Below are 17,375 nucleotides of genomic sequence, written 5' to 3' on the forward strand. Positions count from 1 at the left end.
TAAGAGTCTTTCTCCCAATCCTTATCTGAAAATAAGAAGCAAAATTTAGGCTATACATAAATCATCATCAAAGTGCAGTGTGATCTTAAATATACATAGCTAAAAAAATGTAAAGTCTCTTTCAAGTCCAATTTAACTTCATAACTTTATGGACATGTCTATGTTGTTTTCTTGGCATCAGTATAGAAGTAGTTTGCCAATCTTCTTAGCTATCATAAAAAGAAAGAAGACTCTATTTTATGGTAACATATACTGAAATATGCTACCCATCTCTTCAAATAAGATTTGATGAAGAAATCAAATTAATCCAAATAAACACTAGAAAAGAGAGACTGGTAATGTTGGCACAAACTTCTTTTCAATTAAGTAATAGCTTCCTCCTGTCATGACACATTTTACATAAACAGTTTTGTATCTCAAAACACAAATATATTCTTCCTGACAATATGTACAATACTTATCCTACTAGAAACAAAAATCTGTATATATCTGATCAAGAGCTGTTGTAGCCTTTCCTATGTTCACACTTTTACAAACACTACCCTACACCACTGTTTATATGTATGTTATAGGATAATTGGCTCCAGGTGTTGTCTGTAAAGCACTGTATTCATCAAACATACTAGAATGCATGAGAGGGAGAAGAGATGGTACAGAAATGCATCACAGTGACATCATTATAATTATTCTTCTTTATTATCATTTGTCAATTTGAAAAAGGAGCCGGGAGTCACAAGTTACGCTAATTGGCACATTTGCTTTATTTTATTAAACAAACTGGGCTTGTATTCTCATTCTGTGTTTTTCCCTTTTCTCTTTTTTTGCTTTGTTTGTTGTGTCTCCTGTAGTTCATTCCATCATCACATTGAAATAGGGAGAAAAAAAATGTTTGTTCTTTTTTTTTCCCCTCTCTTAACTCACTCAATAGGTTTGGACTCCTCAGAGGAACATAACATTGCACACACACTTGGAACAGAGAAAAGGGGAGGCAAGAGAGAGAGAAAGAGCGCACTCGTGGTGGGCAGACAAACACACACACACGCGCAGATCAAACAATTCTGATACAGTGCAAGAATTTTCCCAAAATGATTGAATCATCATTACCAAAAAACTCGCCATAACAACACCAAGAAACAAAATGTTTAAGCCACACTGTTTGACTGGGATTTTTTCCTGCTTTTTTTTTTCTTTAAATGTTTGCCACACAGAGAGAATAGAGGTGGAAGGGGCAGAAAGGGGCAAGGAGGACAGACAGATTTACAGGTGAAAGTGGGAGAAGATTGAAACCAGGAAGGGAGGGAAGATACAGGAAAAAGGAGGGGGGGAAGGGCAAGAGGAAGTCATTTCTTAATGTTCAGGCATTTTCTTGGTCCGCCTTGCTCTCCTCTTCTTTCACTTCTTCCTGCAGGGCACTTTCAGAAGGTTTGGTTGCTTCTACTGCATCTGTATAAATAAATAAAATTGTTAGGAAGCGTATGAATTGAATTTGCTAGTTTTGTTATAAAAAAAACAAATCGAAAATTTTTTGCAGAGTGCAAAATAAACTATGTCCCAGGGCTGTACAGTCTTGACAGCATCTCTTTTTTGATCACTAAACTGAGGGAAGACAAATTGTGGATCTATTTTTGCACATTGGGTGAGTGGAGAAAGGGTTTGAACGACAAAGTGGGAGTATGAAACCTCTGTCATGATTGTATCACTTCTTTCACTCAGGAAGCTTAATGTGACTCAAACAATCTTTGCAGTACTTAACATTCAGAATGCAGTCCTGATGTCACCTATAAAAGGATGCAACCCTGAAACTAACGGAAGCTGTTGGACCCCATTATGTGAAATCTGAAAAGTTACCTAAGCTCTCAAATTTTCACCGTTGGCATTTAAGTTCCATTTACCTTGCTTGATTGACTCCTGTCCGGCTCTTTTTTTCAAAGAGCCACATGTCTGTAAATTATCGCCTCCAGAGAAATTGCAAAAGACCATGGTAAAGGTAAAGGTAAAGGTTCCCCCGCACATGCATGCTAGTCGTTTCTGACTCTAGGGGCCGGTGCTCATCTTCGTTTCAAAGCCGAAGAGCCAGCGCTTGTCCGAGGACGTCTCCGTGGTCATGTGGCCGGCATGACTAGACGCCAAAGGCGCACGGAACGCTGTTACCTTCCCACCGCAGTGGTCCCTATTTTTCTACTTGCATTTTTACGTGCTTTCGAACTGCTAGGTTGGCAGAAGCTGGGACAAGTAACAGGCGCTCACTCTGCTACGCGGCACTCGGGATTCGACCTGCCAAACTGCCGACCTTCTGATCGACAAGCTCAGCGTCCTAACCCACTGAGCCACCGCGTCCCTTATAAAAGACCATGAAACCAGGATAATTTTTATACTAAATTAATTACCTTGAGGCTATTAAAATGTAAGGAAATGAGAGGCTAGTCTTTTCAAATAAATTCATCAATTAGCATTCAATTTTCTGGAAAAAAATATATAGGGAAAATAAGGGGGGAAAATAACCTGGAAAATGTTTTCTGAGTTAGAATAATCTTATCAGTTCAATGAATTTGAGTTGGGAAGAAATCTTTGAACTTTGCATTTGTTCCAGCTCATCTAAATTATCTTAAATTCTATATGAAATGCTTTTGGAGCATACACTCGGTTTTTGAATTTTTACATTTTTCCTAAATTTAGCCTCCCTAAATTTCTCTTTGGAAATAATAGAACATGATACTAGCCTATAAAAATTATTTGAAATTATGTCCCACTATAGACATCCCCAAAACATCTGCTTAATATATGTAGGATTTTAGACTAAGTTCTGTCTGTAAATAAATTACAAGGAATTTTAGTTCTATTGTTTTACTAGTTTCCCCTCTAAATATCTTAACAATCTACATTTATTTTAGTGAACATTTCTGCTTGTTTATAAATATCGAGACATCTATATTTAGAGCACTATCAGAACTGTATTAAGCACAGCATAAGTAAATATGCCATGCTTTCAAGTATATAAAATCTAAAGGTGAGTTCTAAACGTTGATACTCTCTCTTCCTCATATGTGGTTCGCTGTATAGAGCAGACCTTGAGTAGATATAAACGAACACAATTTCTTTAGAATGTCTTTTTCTTCCACACTATGCGGTTCTTTTCAAAGACAAGGTTATTGTGGATAAGCATTTATCAATAAATGAATCACAGCTATGAATATAAATGTGGGTGTTTGAAAACCAAGATAGGCAATTTTGTTTCCAGAAAGGGCAGTTTTCTCAATTGACTTCAACCGCATTATAAGTTAATGGGTTATAGGCTCTGCTCCAAGTGCTTCTACTGCCTTACACTGCTGAAATTAGGTTGAATGGATTTCCGGGTAAAAGACAGTCTCCTGGGATCTGCCCAGTTCTTTTGTCTTCCTTGGATTAATTAAATTGGAGTAGACAACGACACACTGTCTTTGTTATATTTCCTTTCTCTTTTTTTGAAGGCTGATGGCTTTTGGCCTTGGCTTTACATTTGTAGTGGCTTTAGAATGATTAAACATAATGACAGTACATAAACAAATAAATAAATAAAAATCATTTGTAGCTCTATGGACTCTGTATAATAGGAAGCTTTGTTTGTAAATTGTTTTCACATTTACAGCTGACATCATTCATTTGGAAACAACAATAATAATTTCTTTAACATCAACTTCTTCATTGGCATATCTCTCCCCGACCTTTGTTCAAATTATCAAGACAGCAGACCATTGTCTTAAACTCACTTTCTGTATCTGCACTTAGTTTCTAAGAAAATCTGTTGCTCAGCATTTTACCATGCAAGCATCTTCTAAAGATGTGTTGCTTTTTGCTATGTGCAGTTAAACAATAGTTTTGCCTTAGAGTCAGGGGTGTCAAACTCAATTTCATTGAGGGCCGCATCAGCATCGCAGTTGCCCTTAGGGGGCCGGGTGGGTATGGCCAGGGTGGGCGTGGCCTACTGGGTGGGCATGGCTAGAGTGCGTATGGCCTACTGGGTGGGCATGGCCAGCTCTACATCGTTCGCATCAAGGGTGCCTATGGGGGACTGGGCAGGAGTGGGACAGATCTGAGGGTCTCTGGGCCAGGGCCAAGGCAGTGGGGGCCATTCCCTCACTGTTTCCAGGATGGCTTCGCGGGCCACATGACACCACTTCGCGGGCCGGATCTGGCCCCCGGGCCTTGTGTTTGACATGTCTGCCTTAGACAGACAGGCCTGTTACTCCTGTAACAGGAAAAAGAAAGCAGATCTATTATTTATTCATTTAAATGTATATTTCTCCTGCAGACAGGATACAGCACATGTCTTGCAAGACTACTATAGACTAACATTAATGTCAATACAAAACCACTTCTAAGTAGACCAATAATTTAATAATGTATCAAACTTCAATGAAATGTATTAAAAATTATTTAAAATGTGGTTTAAGCAGTTCCATAGCAAAACCGCTTTGCACATTCTCATGGTTTCTTTCCCTAAGAAAGAAGTTATTTTGGACTGCTTGAGAATTGTCTTAGCAATGTTTTTCTGCTTATTTTTTATTAATTAGAAAGAGGCAGAATATACTATGTTAAGTTATTTTCTGTTATTCACCCTTTCATCAATTGGAAGACCTCTCGGCTTATTGCATGTTCCAGTTGGGGGGGAAAAATGCTGTAATGGGAGGAGTTTCCCCATAATCTCCTTCCATGAGATACATACAGATGAATTATAGAAAGTCAGGAAGGTTATATACTGCTGGAATGATGATTATTCAGTAAAAGACAGGACACTTATCTACCTTTCTTCATCTTTAGTCAGCTTATAATTAAGGAAGCATTTTGTTCTTGGTACTACAATGCAACACACACTCTCACACACACAAACACACACACAACCTTCATAAATATCTTATACTATGAAAGAAATTTAAAAAATCAGATTCTTTTTACATCAAACTGAAGTACTAAATCAACTTGATTGGCAGTAATTATAACAGTTAATTCCTGGCCAAATGAAGCTCCCTAGGTTGCACATTCCATAGGTAGCCAGATTGTTGGGGGCAATAAGCTGACTTTGTAATAATGCCGCTTGGGGTGTGTGTGAAAGCCCTAATAAGCAGGCATATACATAGAATGAAGGCTACTGCTAAGCTTGTAAGCCGCCCTGAGTCTTCGGAGAAGGGCAGGATATAAATGGAATTAAAATAAAATAAATAAAATTTCAAAAATGACCTGGAAATGACCATCTCATTTTTAAAGTGCAATATCATCTTAAATATTGTCTCTTTTGCAAAAATTCCGAAGTTGGGAGGGTAGATAGAAAAATATGAGGGTGAGGTCATTTATTCAGCTATTCTGAATTTATTATATTTTTCATGCCTTTTTTATCAAAATCTAAATCTTATATCTTTTGCATCAATGTTTTATTTTACCATTTTTTTCATGTACAAATTCTGGAAGAACACTCTATTTACTCACTATCTTTATGTATGTATCCTACATAATTTAAAAGGTTTTAAAACTCTAAAACAGAGGTGGGAAATGATGGCCCCTTTATGACTTGTGGACTTCAACTCCCAGAATTCCTGAGCCTCGCTGGCTCAGGAATTCTGAGAGTTGAAGTGCACAAATGACAAAAGTGCCATCGTTCCCCATCCCGGCTCCAAAAGCTATACAACAAATTATTCTCACATATTTGCATGAGGTCATGGCACTGTAAGAATTATCATAGATTGATAAGAAAAGACAGTCTGATGTGAATACATGAGAATAATACTAGACTAATGCTGATACAGATTATCTTGAACAAAGAGTATAAACTTATTTGTTGAAGTGTGAGAATATTTCAACATGCCATGATGGAAGTAAACCAAATTTAAAAGATGACACTGCAAACTTGAAACTGTAGTGGATTTGTAGTACTGACAAAATTGTTGGAAAATAATTTTTGTGTTCATACAAAAACCCTGTACAGACATCATTGGAAAACTAATTTTATTTATGTATGACTTGTACCATTTTATTTAGAGCAAGGCTATTGTTTGTCTTTGCAACTTAGCATTATAGAAGATGCTGGGGACATTTTCCCATTGATAGAAACTGCCAACTCGTCTTACCTTCTAAATTAAGGAGAAAAAATATTCCCTCTCCCCTCTCCCACCTACTGGAAAAAGTTCCCACTTATAAAAAGCTGACATGTTATTCTTTTACGATCACAGCTTATAAGAGATCTGTAATATAATACATACATAATGGTGACTTTCCATTTGTGATGAACACCATCCCATCTTTCATGATTGCTAGATATTTGCAAAACAAAACTTTTCAAAAAGATTTGAAAAACAAAACAAAACCCAGTCAAATCAATTTGTTTGTTCATAATTATACAAAAGGCAAATTTTCAGCCATCAGTGTATTAACATTTTTCTTTTGAAGTTTGAAGTTAAAACAAAAACCATCAGTCAGGAAATTTACATTAAGAAAAGTTTTTCTTATTATACGATTATTACATATCTTTTAAAGAAAGCAGTTGGCATTCAATTATAGGTTGTATACACGTATTATCACATTTCCTAGAATACAAATGTGAGAGGATGGACCTTTTTTGCACTATCCCAATAGATGCCTGTCATTTTCCAATCCATTTACACACTTTCCAAAACCCATCCAAGCAACCATCTCCCTGTTTCCTTGATGTGAATAGTTGGGTGGTTTATTTGGGATTTTTTCCCTTCCACTTCCCTCTTTTGGAACCTGTGGATTGGAATCTCCATACGTATACATGTGTAGTAAATAGAAAGGAAAGAGGAGGTAATGCAGGACATGTGCTTTGTATGTAAAGGGTCGGGAAAGCACAATGAGAGCTACATTGCCAGGCATTTTGCCTATGTCTAGACACCAGCTGCCTTGTTGCCATGGAAATCCTCCAACTTTGGCTGATGAGCAGAAGTAATGCCTCTCCAGAGACATCATTCAAAGGGGTGGAGGGCAGAACACACACGCATGCACACACACACACACACACACAGAGAGAGAGAGAGAGAGAGAGAGAGAGAGAGAGAGAGAGAGAGAGAGAGAGAGAGAGAGAGAGAGAGAGAGATTACTTATTAATACAGCACCTCACCCCTGCTATAACAACATTCAGTTTCTGGGAATGTGGGAACAGTAGTTTCTCCCATTTACTTCCAAAGCCACTTGCAGTACAGAGAGAAGCCTGACAGCTAAGCAAAATATTGGGGAAATGCTTCACTGCTCATTTCTGAATACTTCCTGCCCCCTCCCATCTCTGAATGCTCATTCACCAGTACCATCAAGCTTCTTCCATCAGCAGACACCTTAATTGTACTGAAAGAAACACTCAAGGGAGGTGGAAATGGTAGACTGTCAGGTGCATTTAGTGCTATTCAGAGGAAAGTCTCTCCCTGATGAATGCCAGTCGTTCCCTCTCCATTTGCTGAACAGTTCTGGAGAAAAAATAACACCCCACTCTCAACGACTGTGGTGCTCTCATCTTGAAAGCAAATTTCATCAAGACTCTTATTTTAGTTCACTCAGTAGGTAGGTGAAAGCATGCAAACGCAATGGGATGGAGTGAGATGCAGAGCAGCATAAGAAAAGCAGTATTTCAGGTAAGACACCAAAACACAATTTATTATTCATATAAATTAAAGAGTCAGGATATAAAAGCACTGTAAGAATATTTGCTGGATTAAGCCAGTAACCTAAGTAGCCTATCATTTTGTCACAGTAGCCAACCAGATACATGGTTTACAAGGACAATGGTATATTACTTTCATTATTTACAAAAGGAATCAATATTTATAACATGTTGCATCTAGTTGAGAAGTTAAGAAATAGCCACTGAAAATTATTTTGCATGACTTTGTCCATTCCTCTCAGATTATACCAAATTCCACTTTAATTGTATTCTGTAGAAGTGACCATCTCCATGAAGGAAACTAACCCATCCTTCTTCTCAGCCTAACCACTTCTTAACCACTGCTATTGATCAGAAATTTCAATCAATTCACTAAGCACCATGGAGAAAGAAGATTATTGAAGGAATACAAAATGGACTTTCTGTGGCAACACAAACACAAAAGAGACTGACTTTGTGGGATGGTCCTTCAGCTTTCCTTCTTGAACAAGACAGCTCACAACATTCTCTAACTGAGATGAAGAGTAAAAGGAACACACCTCCTATTTCATGCATAATAAACAACACTAATTACTTATACTTCAGCGCTGGCTATGAGACAGTATTTTCAACATACCTGAAAGTAATAGTTATTTATGTCACTTCCGCATTAGTGTTTTACATCACTTTGGGAAATGTCTATGGAGATTCTCAGTCATTCAGGTCATAGTTGCCCCAAAGATGCTTTTTCACAAGGCAACTGGAGTCTTTCTTTGAAGACATTTCACTTCTCATCCAAGAAGCTTCTTCAGCTCTGACTGGACGGTGGGTAATGGCCTAAACAACTCTCTAAAAGAATGCAAATGACCAGCTGTCTGCAAGAAGTATAAAAAATGAAATTCCCCACCATCCAGTTAGAGCTGAAAAAGCTTCTTGGATGAGAAGTGAAACATCTTCAAAGAAAAGCAAGAAAGTCCAGTTGCCTTGTGAAAAAGCATCTTTGGCACATTGCTTCCAGGCTGACTAATCTCAATGCACTGTCTGCTTTTTGAGTTCACTTGGTTTATTTTTGAATCTGCTTTAGTTTTACTGACATTGCTTCACAGCTGGCATTTTTGTTTTGGTCACTGTAGCTTTAATTAACTTGTTAGGAAATCCAGTTTCTTCACTCAAACTTCTACTTCCAGGCTAAAACAGCAATTTCTTCTTCCCAAATCCAAAGAGGCTTAGCTTCCTGTTTATGGAGCTTGTCCTTTATTTCCATGCTCCACAACCTAGCCACAATAACATGTAAAAAGAGGCTCCTTACAAACTTTCTGGAATGCTATTAAGTGTTGGAGCTTATTGTGGGGGAAGGAGCCATGTTAAATGCATCTGATGAAAGGTGGCAAAGCACATACAATCATTTGTGTTACTTTGTGACTGGGGGCGGGGTGGGGGGTATCTCCAGGAATTAATACTGACAATTCTTGTACTTTTTTCTAGAACAACTGGAAAGTGAGTATTTATTACCCAACAATAATAGTGTGATCTAGATTCCAAAGTCACCAGAAGTGAAGCAAATTGAAGATCACGTTGAGCATTGTGAGCATTTTTATTATTATTATTATTTGGGGGGGGAGGCAGTGATGGTGGTGATTTGAAAGTGCAGGACTATCAGTGTCAATCATATCCTCCCATATAGCATTTGCTGCTGAGCTAGCTTAGTGGTAGAGCTTGCCCAATACAGGAGTCATTGATCAGTAAATCTAATAGTGGATGATGGATATAACATATTTATCTAACAGCACTGAATAAAATGCAATTAAACATGCACTCCAAGTACATGTGCTAATAATAACTCCCCAGAACATAGACATATTTAATGCACATTTAAATATTCATTGAAACAGGTAACCAGAAAGAATAATTTAAAAATGTCACAATCTCAATCTGGGAAAAATATTACTTTTTGCCCATTATTCTAAATTACATTATTTTTGTAAATGATCCAAATTATTTACAGTTATAATCAGACAGAGCTTTGAAATGCCACATATGCTAGATATATTAATATATATATATATATATATATATATATATATATATATATATATGCTAGATATAGGAAGTCCCCAACTTACAGCAATTTCTTTAACAACTGTTTAGAGTTAAAATGACACGTGACTTACAAATGGTCATCACAGTTACAACAGTTGTAGCGTCCCCACGGTCACATGAAGAATACTCAGGCACTTGGCAACCAGCATGTATTTATTTACAAGAGTTGCAGTGCCACAGGGTCATGTGACTGCCATTCGCAACTGTCCCAGACAGTTTGCGGCAAGCAAGGCCAACGGGGAAATTCGGAATCCCTTAATGACTGCATGATTCACTTAATGATTGAATTGATTTGCTTTATCACTGTAGCAAAAAGGTCATAAAATCAGTCATGACTCAGTTAACAACTGCCTTTTTTAGCAATGGAAATTCTGGTCCCAGTTGTGTATTGTTAAGTCAAGGATTACCTATATCTCAAAATATTTTCTTCATGTTCAAAGTTTCACTTTTAAAAATATTCAAAACAAAACTCTGGGGACTATTAATCAAAAATCTAAATTAATTTAAAAAAGAGGGGGAGTCAGAAGATTTGAAAATAGTAGGAAGATTGTTTTCTGGAAGTCCCAACACATTTTAATCAGATGCCTTCTGCAGGAGAAAGAAGACTCAACAGCAACTTTTATTCTTCAAGCATGCAGATACTAATCAGAACATGTTTGATTCAAACTACTCTTCAGTGTTTGCAAAAATGATCTGAATAATGCACTTTGGGGGGAGACAGGAAAATCACAAAGATTAAAATTATGCCAAGATGGCTTCTGATTCAAAATAGATGCATAGAGATATGATGGGTTATGGACTCCTAATGATGTGTTGTTCTAATAGAAGCACCTGCAGGATATTCCTACCACGTCTGGTTCTGATTTTATCAAAACCACAGCTGTGAACTATTTTTCACAGCATGACTATATAGGTCTAGATATGTTTCCAGCTGTGGAATGAAATCTGGCAGATGGTAAAATAATGCAGCTTGAACAAGACCTTGACAACCTATTTCTACCACATGTGGCTGCTTCATACAGAATTTTCTAGCCATTTGAAGTGATTATTTTAAATTCTTGATTGTATTTGAAAACTGTAAGGACTTAAGCTAACTTGGAGGCACTGAGATTCTTTTTAATCAGATATAGCACTGTTCTCTTTCCACACACTTGAATAAAACTTCAATTTGCCAATATGAGCAAAGCAAGATATAGAATGACAGGATTACTATACAATTGTGAATGCTTTCCAAAGTTAGGTTGAGGGGAAAAATTTCCTGTCCAGCTTTTCAATGAATGGGCCTTCTTCAGTCATGGTCCAAAGTTAATAAAAGGCCTTTCTAAACAATTCTGCCTATTTCTCTTTTTTCTTAAAGCACTAGAGCACAGATGTCAAACTTGCCGCGTCATGTGATGTGTTGCGAAGTATCGCAACTTTTTTTTTTTGGTATTGCCGGAGCTGGGGTGGGTGCAGCCTCTGCACGATGAAACCAGCCCGTGGGCTGGCAGTTTGACACTCCTGCACTAGACCCTTACAGCCTTTTCAAACTTTTGTGCTATTGTCAGTTTACATCTTAACGTGACCTTTACCTCCATTAAATTTTTAAGATCTTATAATAATTACTTATTGTTATCCCATATTGGTTTGTAGTGAATTTCTGGTGCTGTTTTCAATGCTGATTTTATCAAATGTTTATGGCAATGTATGTTATGTATATGTAAATAGAGTCAGTTTGGTCTAGTGCACGGGTCAGAAACCCGCGGCTCCGGAGCCGCATGTGGCTCTTTGAGCCGTCTCCTGCGGCTCCCAGTCGCCCGGTGCGCGCGCACCTCTCCGAACGGGAGGAGGTGCGCGCGCACCACTCCGAACGGGAGGAGGTGCGCGCGCACCACTCCGAACGGGAGGAGGTGCGCGCGCACCACTCCGAACAGGAGGAGGTGCGCGCGCACCACTCCGAACGGGAGGAGGTGCGCGCGCACCACTCCGAACGGGAGGAGGTGCGCGCGCACCACTCCGAACGGGAGGAGGTGCGCGCGCACCACTCCGAACGGGAGGAGGTGTGCGCGCACCACTCCGAACGGGAGGAGGTGCGCGCGCACCACTCCAAAGGTTTGGAGAGGTGCACGCGCACCTCTCTCGCACCTCCGCCCGAACACCCGTTTGGAGACCTGATGTTCGGGCGGAGGTGCGGTTTGGAGACCTGCTGGTGCCGGTTTAGAAAGCTGCCGCGGCCAAACCGCTGTTCGGGCAGAGCTGCGCGCGCACCTCTCCAAAGGTTTGGAGAACTGCACGCGCGTACAGCTCTCCAAACCTTTGGAGAGGTGCGCGCGCAGCTCCGCCCGAACACCCGTGTTGAGACCTGCTGGTGTTCGGGTGGAGGTCGGGCGGCAGTTTGGAGGTCCCGGGGGTGGCTCTGGCGACGCCTGGGCTGAAGGCAGCGCCGCAACCCAGCGCCCGTCACCACGGAGACCCATCGCCGCTGGCGTGCAGGTGCATCCACATAAAAAAAAGTGGGAGCCGCGCGCGTGCATCCACGTGCACGCATGCACAAAAAACATTTTGCGCATGCGCAAAACATTTTGTTTTATGCACATGCGCATGCGTGGATGCATGCGCGCGGCTCCCACTTTTTTTTATGTGTGATGGAACCGGTTCCCAGTGGCTCTTTTGCTTTTTCAGGTTGCCGACCCCTGGTCTAGTGGTTAAAGCACCAGGCTAGAAAGTGGGAAAATGTATGTTCTGCCTTAGCTATGAAAGCCAACTGAACAACCTTGGGTCAATCATTCTTCCTCAGTCCAAGCCACCTCACAAGATTGTTATTGCAGGGAAAATAGGAGGGGGGAGGTTTGTTGGATATGTTCACTGCCTTATTTGTAAAAATAATTAAGGCGATATATAAATAAAAAACAAAGTTATATCTGTAGCTGCATATAAGGAAATTAATGTAAAATAAATAATAACATTTAACACTTTCTTAACAAAAGTTTATTTAAACAACATTTGTCAGGTAACTTTTCTGGAATTTATGTGATAGCAAAAACTACTAGGGCTTACAAATAATGGTTCCAATTGTAGTCTTGCATAATTATGTGCTATGTAGTCATCTGTTTGTGGACACACCTTTTATTAGAATTTAGAACTCTAACAATTAGCTATTGCCATAGAAACTGGAAGAAATAGATTTCATCACAAATCCATAATCTCTAACAAGGAAAAATGACACGCTGGGATAGACGATAAAATGATTTTTTTTTCTTCCTTATTTCTTAATATTTTTACCAGACTGAGTAAGAGTTCTTTAATGATATCAAGATATCATGTTGCCACAATCTGTAGTAAAGAGGGCAAAGGGAATGATGCCGGCTTAAGATTCAGTGTAATTGTTATAACAACCTGCTGATGTTCAAACCTAAAGGTATAATCAATGGATTATTTCTGAGCTTCCCATCAGCCTTGCTGACAAATGACCTACTTGGAAACAATTTTGACTGTGCTAAGAGCATAATATCAAATGTATCAATGATCACAGCAATATTTATATCCAAACTATATGGGTGTAAACTACATAAACCTAATGGAATTGATTTCAAAATTTTTAAGCTTGCAATCCTATGTATGCTTAACTGCCATTTCTATTCAACAAAGGTAAGTATGGATAATTTTGCCCTATAAAATAGATAGATAACCTTTATTGTCATTTTTTGTCATTTTTTACTGTGGGCACCATTGCACACATTAAAAATGAAATTTAGTTGCTTGCTCTTTAAGTGTACACATACATAACACACATTTAAACATACTAAACACAACATGTATACACCTACACTCTTACATATAAGTAACATATAAATATTAATCATGTCCATCTTGAATACATAACGGAAGGAGAAAGCGTTAGAATTCACAAGGTTAATACTGTATGGAACAAAAGTGTGACTGAATAAAATAAAATAAATGTATGAAATAAACAAATTAAAAACAGCAGTTAAAAAGAATAGAAAGGTGTATGTTATAGCAGCAAAACAGCAGTAAATATTTTAAAAATCATTGTTTCTTATATTTTGTATAAAGCAGGTTTCTGTTTGATGTCTGAAAACTTTGGGTGCTGAGACTGGAGTGTCCTCAAGAAGGGCATTATATAAGCTGGCAACATTCTTGAAAAGGACCTGCTCTTAGTGGTGACTCAATTCAATAAACAGAATTTCATGGTACACTGAATTACTCATACAGTACAGAACATGTACAGATGATTTCCAGATATTGAGATTTATTTAAAAAAATAAATAGTACTTCAAAGTGAAAATAAACAGGTAATCAATGCAGATAAATCAAAAGTTGGAGACATTGGATCAGTCCCTGCCAACAAACTGGCAGTTGCATTTGGCACAAATTGTTATGTCCAGCAGTTATTATATCAGGAAATACCATCCTGTTTACATACACTGTGATATATCTCTCACTTGCTTGAACAGTACTATGGGTAAACACTGGTCTAATGAATTTCATTTGAGTTCCTCTTGGACCCTCTATGTGTTACTTGTAACATTTCATCTCCTGGACCTCAGTTAACCAAGAAGCAGCCAAGATTGGTGCAGAGAGAGGCTCATGGGGGCAATCCGGTCCAGGGTCTCTGTCACATGCTTCTTCTAGGCTGCAGCCAAGGCCTTGAACAAAGTGTCTGACTAGCCTTGGAGAAAAATCCCAAACTTCTGCTGGAAGCCAACAGAGTCCATAAGTAATCTGGGCCACTCAAAAAAGGCCTCTGTCCTTGTGGAAGTAGGTGGTCCCAATGAGTCAGAGAACAACCAAAAAGTGATATATTTGTAGTCATAGGCTGATGGTGAGGTTCTCCAATATTAGAGCACACTGCAACTGTCTCAAGACAAAAAGATCTAGTGTGAGACTTCTGGAATAATTCAGCCTTATATCATTTTGGACTGGTTGATGGTTGTTATGGAGCTGCCCTGCCTTTAACATCATCACAGGTAGGTTAAAGTCTCCTAGGATCATCAGCTTCAGGGACTCCACTACCAACCTGGCAAAGGAATACTGCAGCTCAAGCAGGGATGATGCTAGTTATCAGGGATGATGGTAAGCCAGCAATAGTCCAACTGTTCCTGAAGGCCTAACTTAAACAAGAGAGACTCACATCCAGTATTATCTGTGGAGCAGAACCTCTAAGAGCTGTCAATTATACATGAATAACAATATAACTTCCTTCCCTGAGGTCCCTGGTGGCAAACATGAAACACAGGTGTTCATATTTCTGAGATATGCCACCCCCCATTGGACCACCCAGGTCTCAGCATGCAGACTGGCACCCTGGTCCGCATCGTGGATAAGGACAGATTTATTATACACTGATCTGGCATTCGAGAGCAGCAGTTGGAACCCAAGGCTACTGATTCATCTACCTGGTCCCAAATGCTGAGGGCCAGAACTCAGGATCACTTTCAAACAGTGTTTCCAGCATCTCCAAGTACAGCCCAGCCCAGATACTTTCTCATTTTGACAATGAGTTCTGCCTTGGACAGCCTTTATATACAAAAACATATATTTTCCTGTTCATTAAAAAAACCAGTTCATTTCCAAATCATTTGCCTTTTGCTGTAAACACGGGTTAAAATGAAAGCACTAATATGCTTTCTTTCACCAGTTAATCCTGTGTGGGAGTAACTTAACAGAAAATGTCCCTCTTTAAAAGAGAAATATGTTGTTCATCAGACAGCAGATGACATCCCACAGTGATCCTGACATTAAATCTCTACATTTCCTTAAATAATTTTAGGAGCAACTAAGCTAGCACTTGGGGGTAATTCAAAGTGTTTTGTTAAGTTTGTTTGCTCACCTATGTAGCACTAATAGCACATATTCTCATCAAGATGAGAAACATTGATTAAGTTCACATTATGCATTGTTTAGTCATAATCATTTGGAATTTAGTCATAATTATTTGGAAAATAGTATTTGGCTAGATGTGCAAAGCAAGATTAAATTTAATAAGACGCAATACATTCAGTGAGGGTTACTCTTCAAGATACCAGTGGGTAATGTATTAGTAGTGTCAGCCATATTTACATTATAGAAGTCTAGAAAGCTTTAAGAGATGAGACAATTACTGTATGTACTATTCATATATTGGGAATATCTTTTTTAAGTGCTTTAGGCCTATTTTAAATATGTTTCAGAGTGACAGGAAAGTACTATGAGTTTTCAACATATAGGATAATGGAGTTTCAGGAGTTACAGTAAATATAGCCCTAGTCAAATGATTGGCTAAATAAAGTAGTTTTTAACTTCTTGCTGATTTCATGTACTTTGAAATGTAATTGTCACCTGATTTTAACATGGTGATTATTGAAGTCACAAAATTTATTTTTTTATTTTTTTGAACTGCCACAATGAAGGGATTCATAGAAGATTAAAATCTCAACTATAATTCACTCTATAAATAATTTTACATAACAATAAATAATCATTAAACAACCTGTTAAAGTTTCCTTTGTTGGTAATTTGTTAGTAATTGGCATAATGTGTGTGTGTGTGCGCGCGTGCGTGCGTGTGATATAGATATATATATATACAGCTGATTTTCTCCCACACAAATTTGTTTCTCCCATATCCTTATTTCACTAATATAGAAGATTTCTTCCATCAGCTTAAACCAAATAAATACCATCCTTTCCTGTAAATATTATTAGCTAAAAGGGTGCATGTAGTGGTCACTGCTTCAAGGAGAAGTGTTACAGAATAAGTTTCTATGAGTCTACTTAGAAAGTAATTCTACTAAATTCAATACAGCTGACTTTCTGTAAAGGGAAATAAGATTACAGGTTTAATCAGATTTCTTGAGTTCTTTCTAGTATGTTTGCTGAACTATCATTACTCTTTAAGAAAAGGATATACATTCTAAGTAAACGAAGTGGAAAATGCATAAATTTGCTTCAAATTACATACCCCAGAAATACCACCTCTGCTGTAAAATACTGCAGTAAGAACTATGAAAAACACAGATAAAGATGCAGCTTAATGCTGTTTCTTACCACGATAATTTCAAACACAGTAATGCCCAAAATAAAGTAAGATGTCATTTAAACAAAAAAACAAATAAAGAAGAAAAGGTATAAGGATTTCAGACCAAAAGAACTTACAGTGTTTCTTGTTGCTTTTAGCATGACAAAATGGAAGTCATAGGCAGATGTACGTTGTTCTCACCAAAAGCAACTATCTCTGTTTCTTCCTTCTCTCTCCGGCTTGGGACTTAATTAAGGTGAAACGTGTGGCATGACATCACTGCACTGCAAGTTGTCCGACCCCAGCAATCATCAAAGCCAATGAGGAAAAGCAAAGGCAGAACAGCTCGCTGTGCAGTGATGTCACAGTTGCATCATTTAATTCCCATCACTGAAATGTGGCCATACAGACAGGATGATGATTTTGGCTACAACTTTTATGCAGTCTGTAAAATATTGTACAGCAGATTTGGGGAGGTCCTATAAACTGTTTTCAGCAGGAGAAAAATGTATATGTTACATTTTTAAAAATTAGTATTTCAATGAAGAATGAAATATATACATACATTCCACAAGTTTTCTTTAAAAAGTGGTAATAATGTGAACATTTCTAGAGAATTTTTTCAGAATGTTGTAATGTCCTACACAACTAGTAATTGCTT

The 17,375-nt window shown here is 38.2% G+C and overlaps 1 protein-coding gene across 1 annotated transcript in view; it reads right to left on the reverse strand.

Annotated features, from left to right (window-relative positions):
- Positions 1-1,281: 1,281 nt before the first annotated feature.
- The window catches only part of GAP43 (growth associated protein 43), a gene marked incomplete at its 5' end in the record, with an annotated part of 74,394 nt that continues 58,300 nt past the window's right edge, over positions 1,282-17,375 (reverse strand). The window contains one exon of the mRNA XM_081326615.1: positions 1,282-1,443. Within this exon, the coding sequence (XP_081182741.1) occupies positions 1,355-1,443 (89 nt within the window). The 3' untranslated portion in view covers positions 1,282-1,354. The remainder of the gene's footprint in view (positions 1,444-17,375) is intronic.

This window comes from Vipera berus (assembly GCF_964194415.1).
Source record: "Vipera berus genome assembly, chromosome: 4".
Classification (NCBI taxonomy): Eukaryota; Metazoa; Chordata; class Lepidosauria; order Squamata; family Viperidae; genus Vipera; species Vipera berus.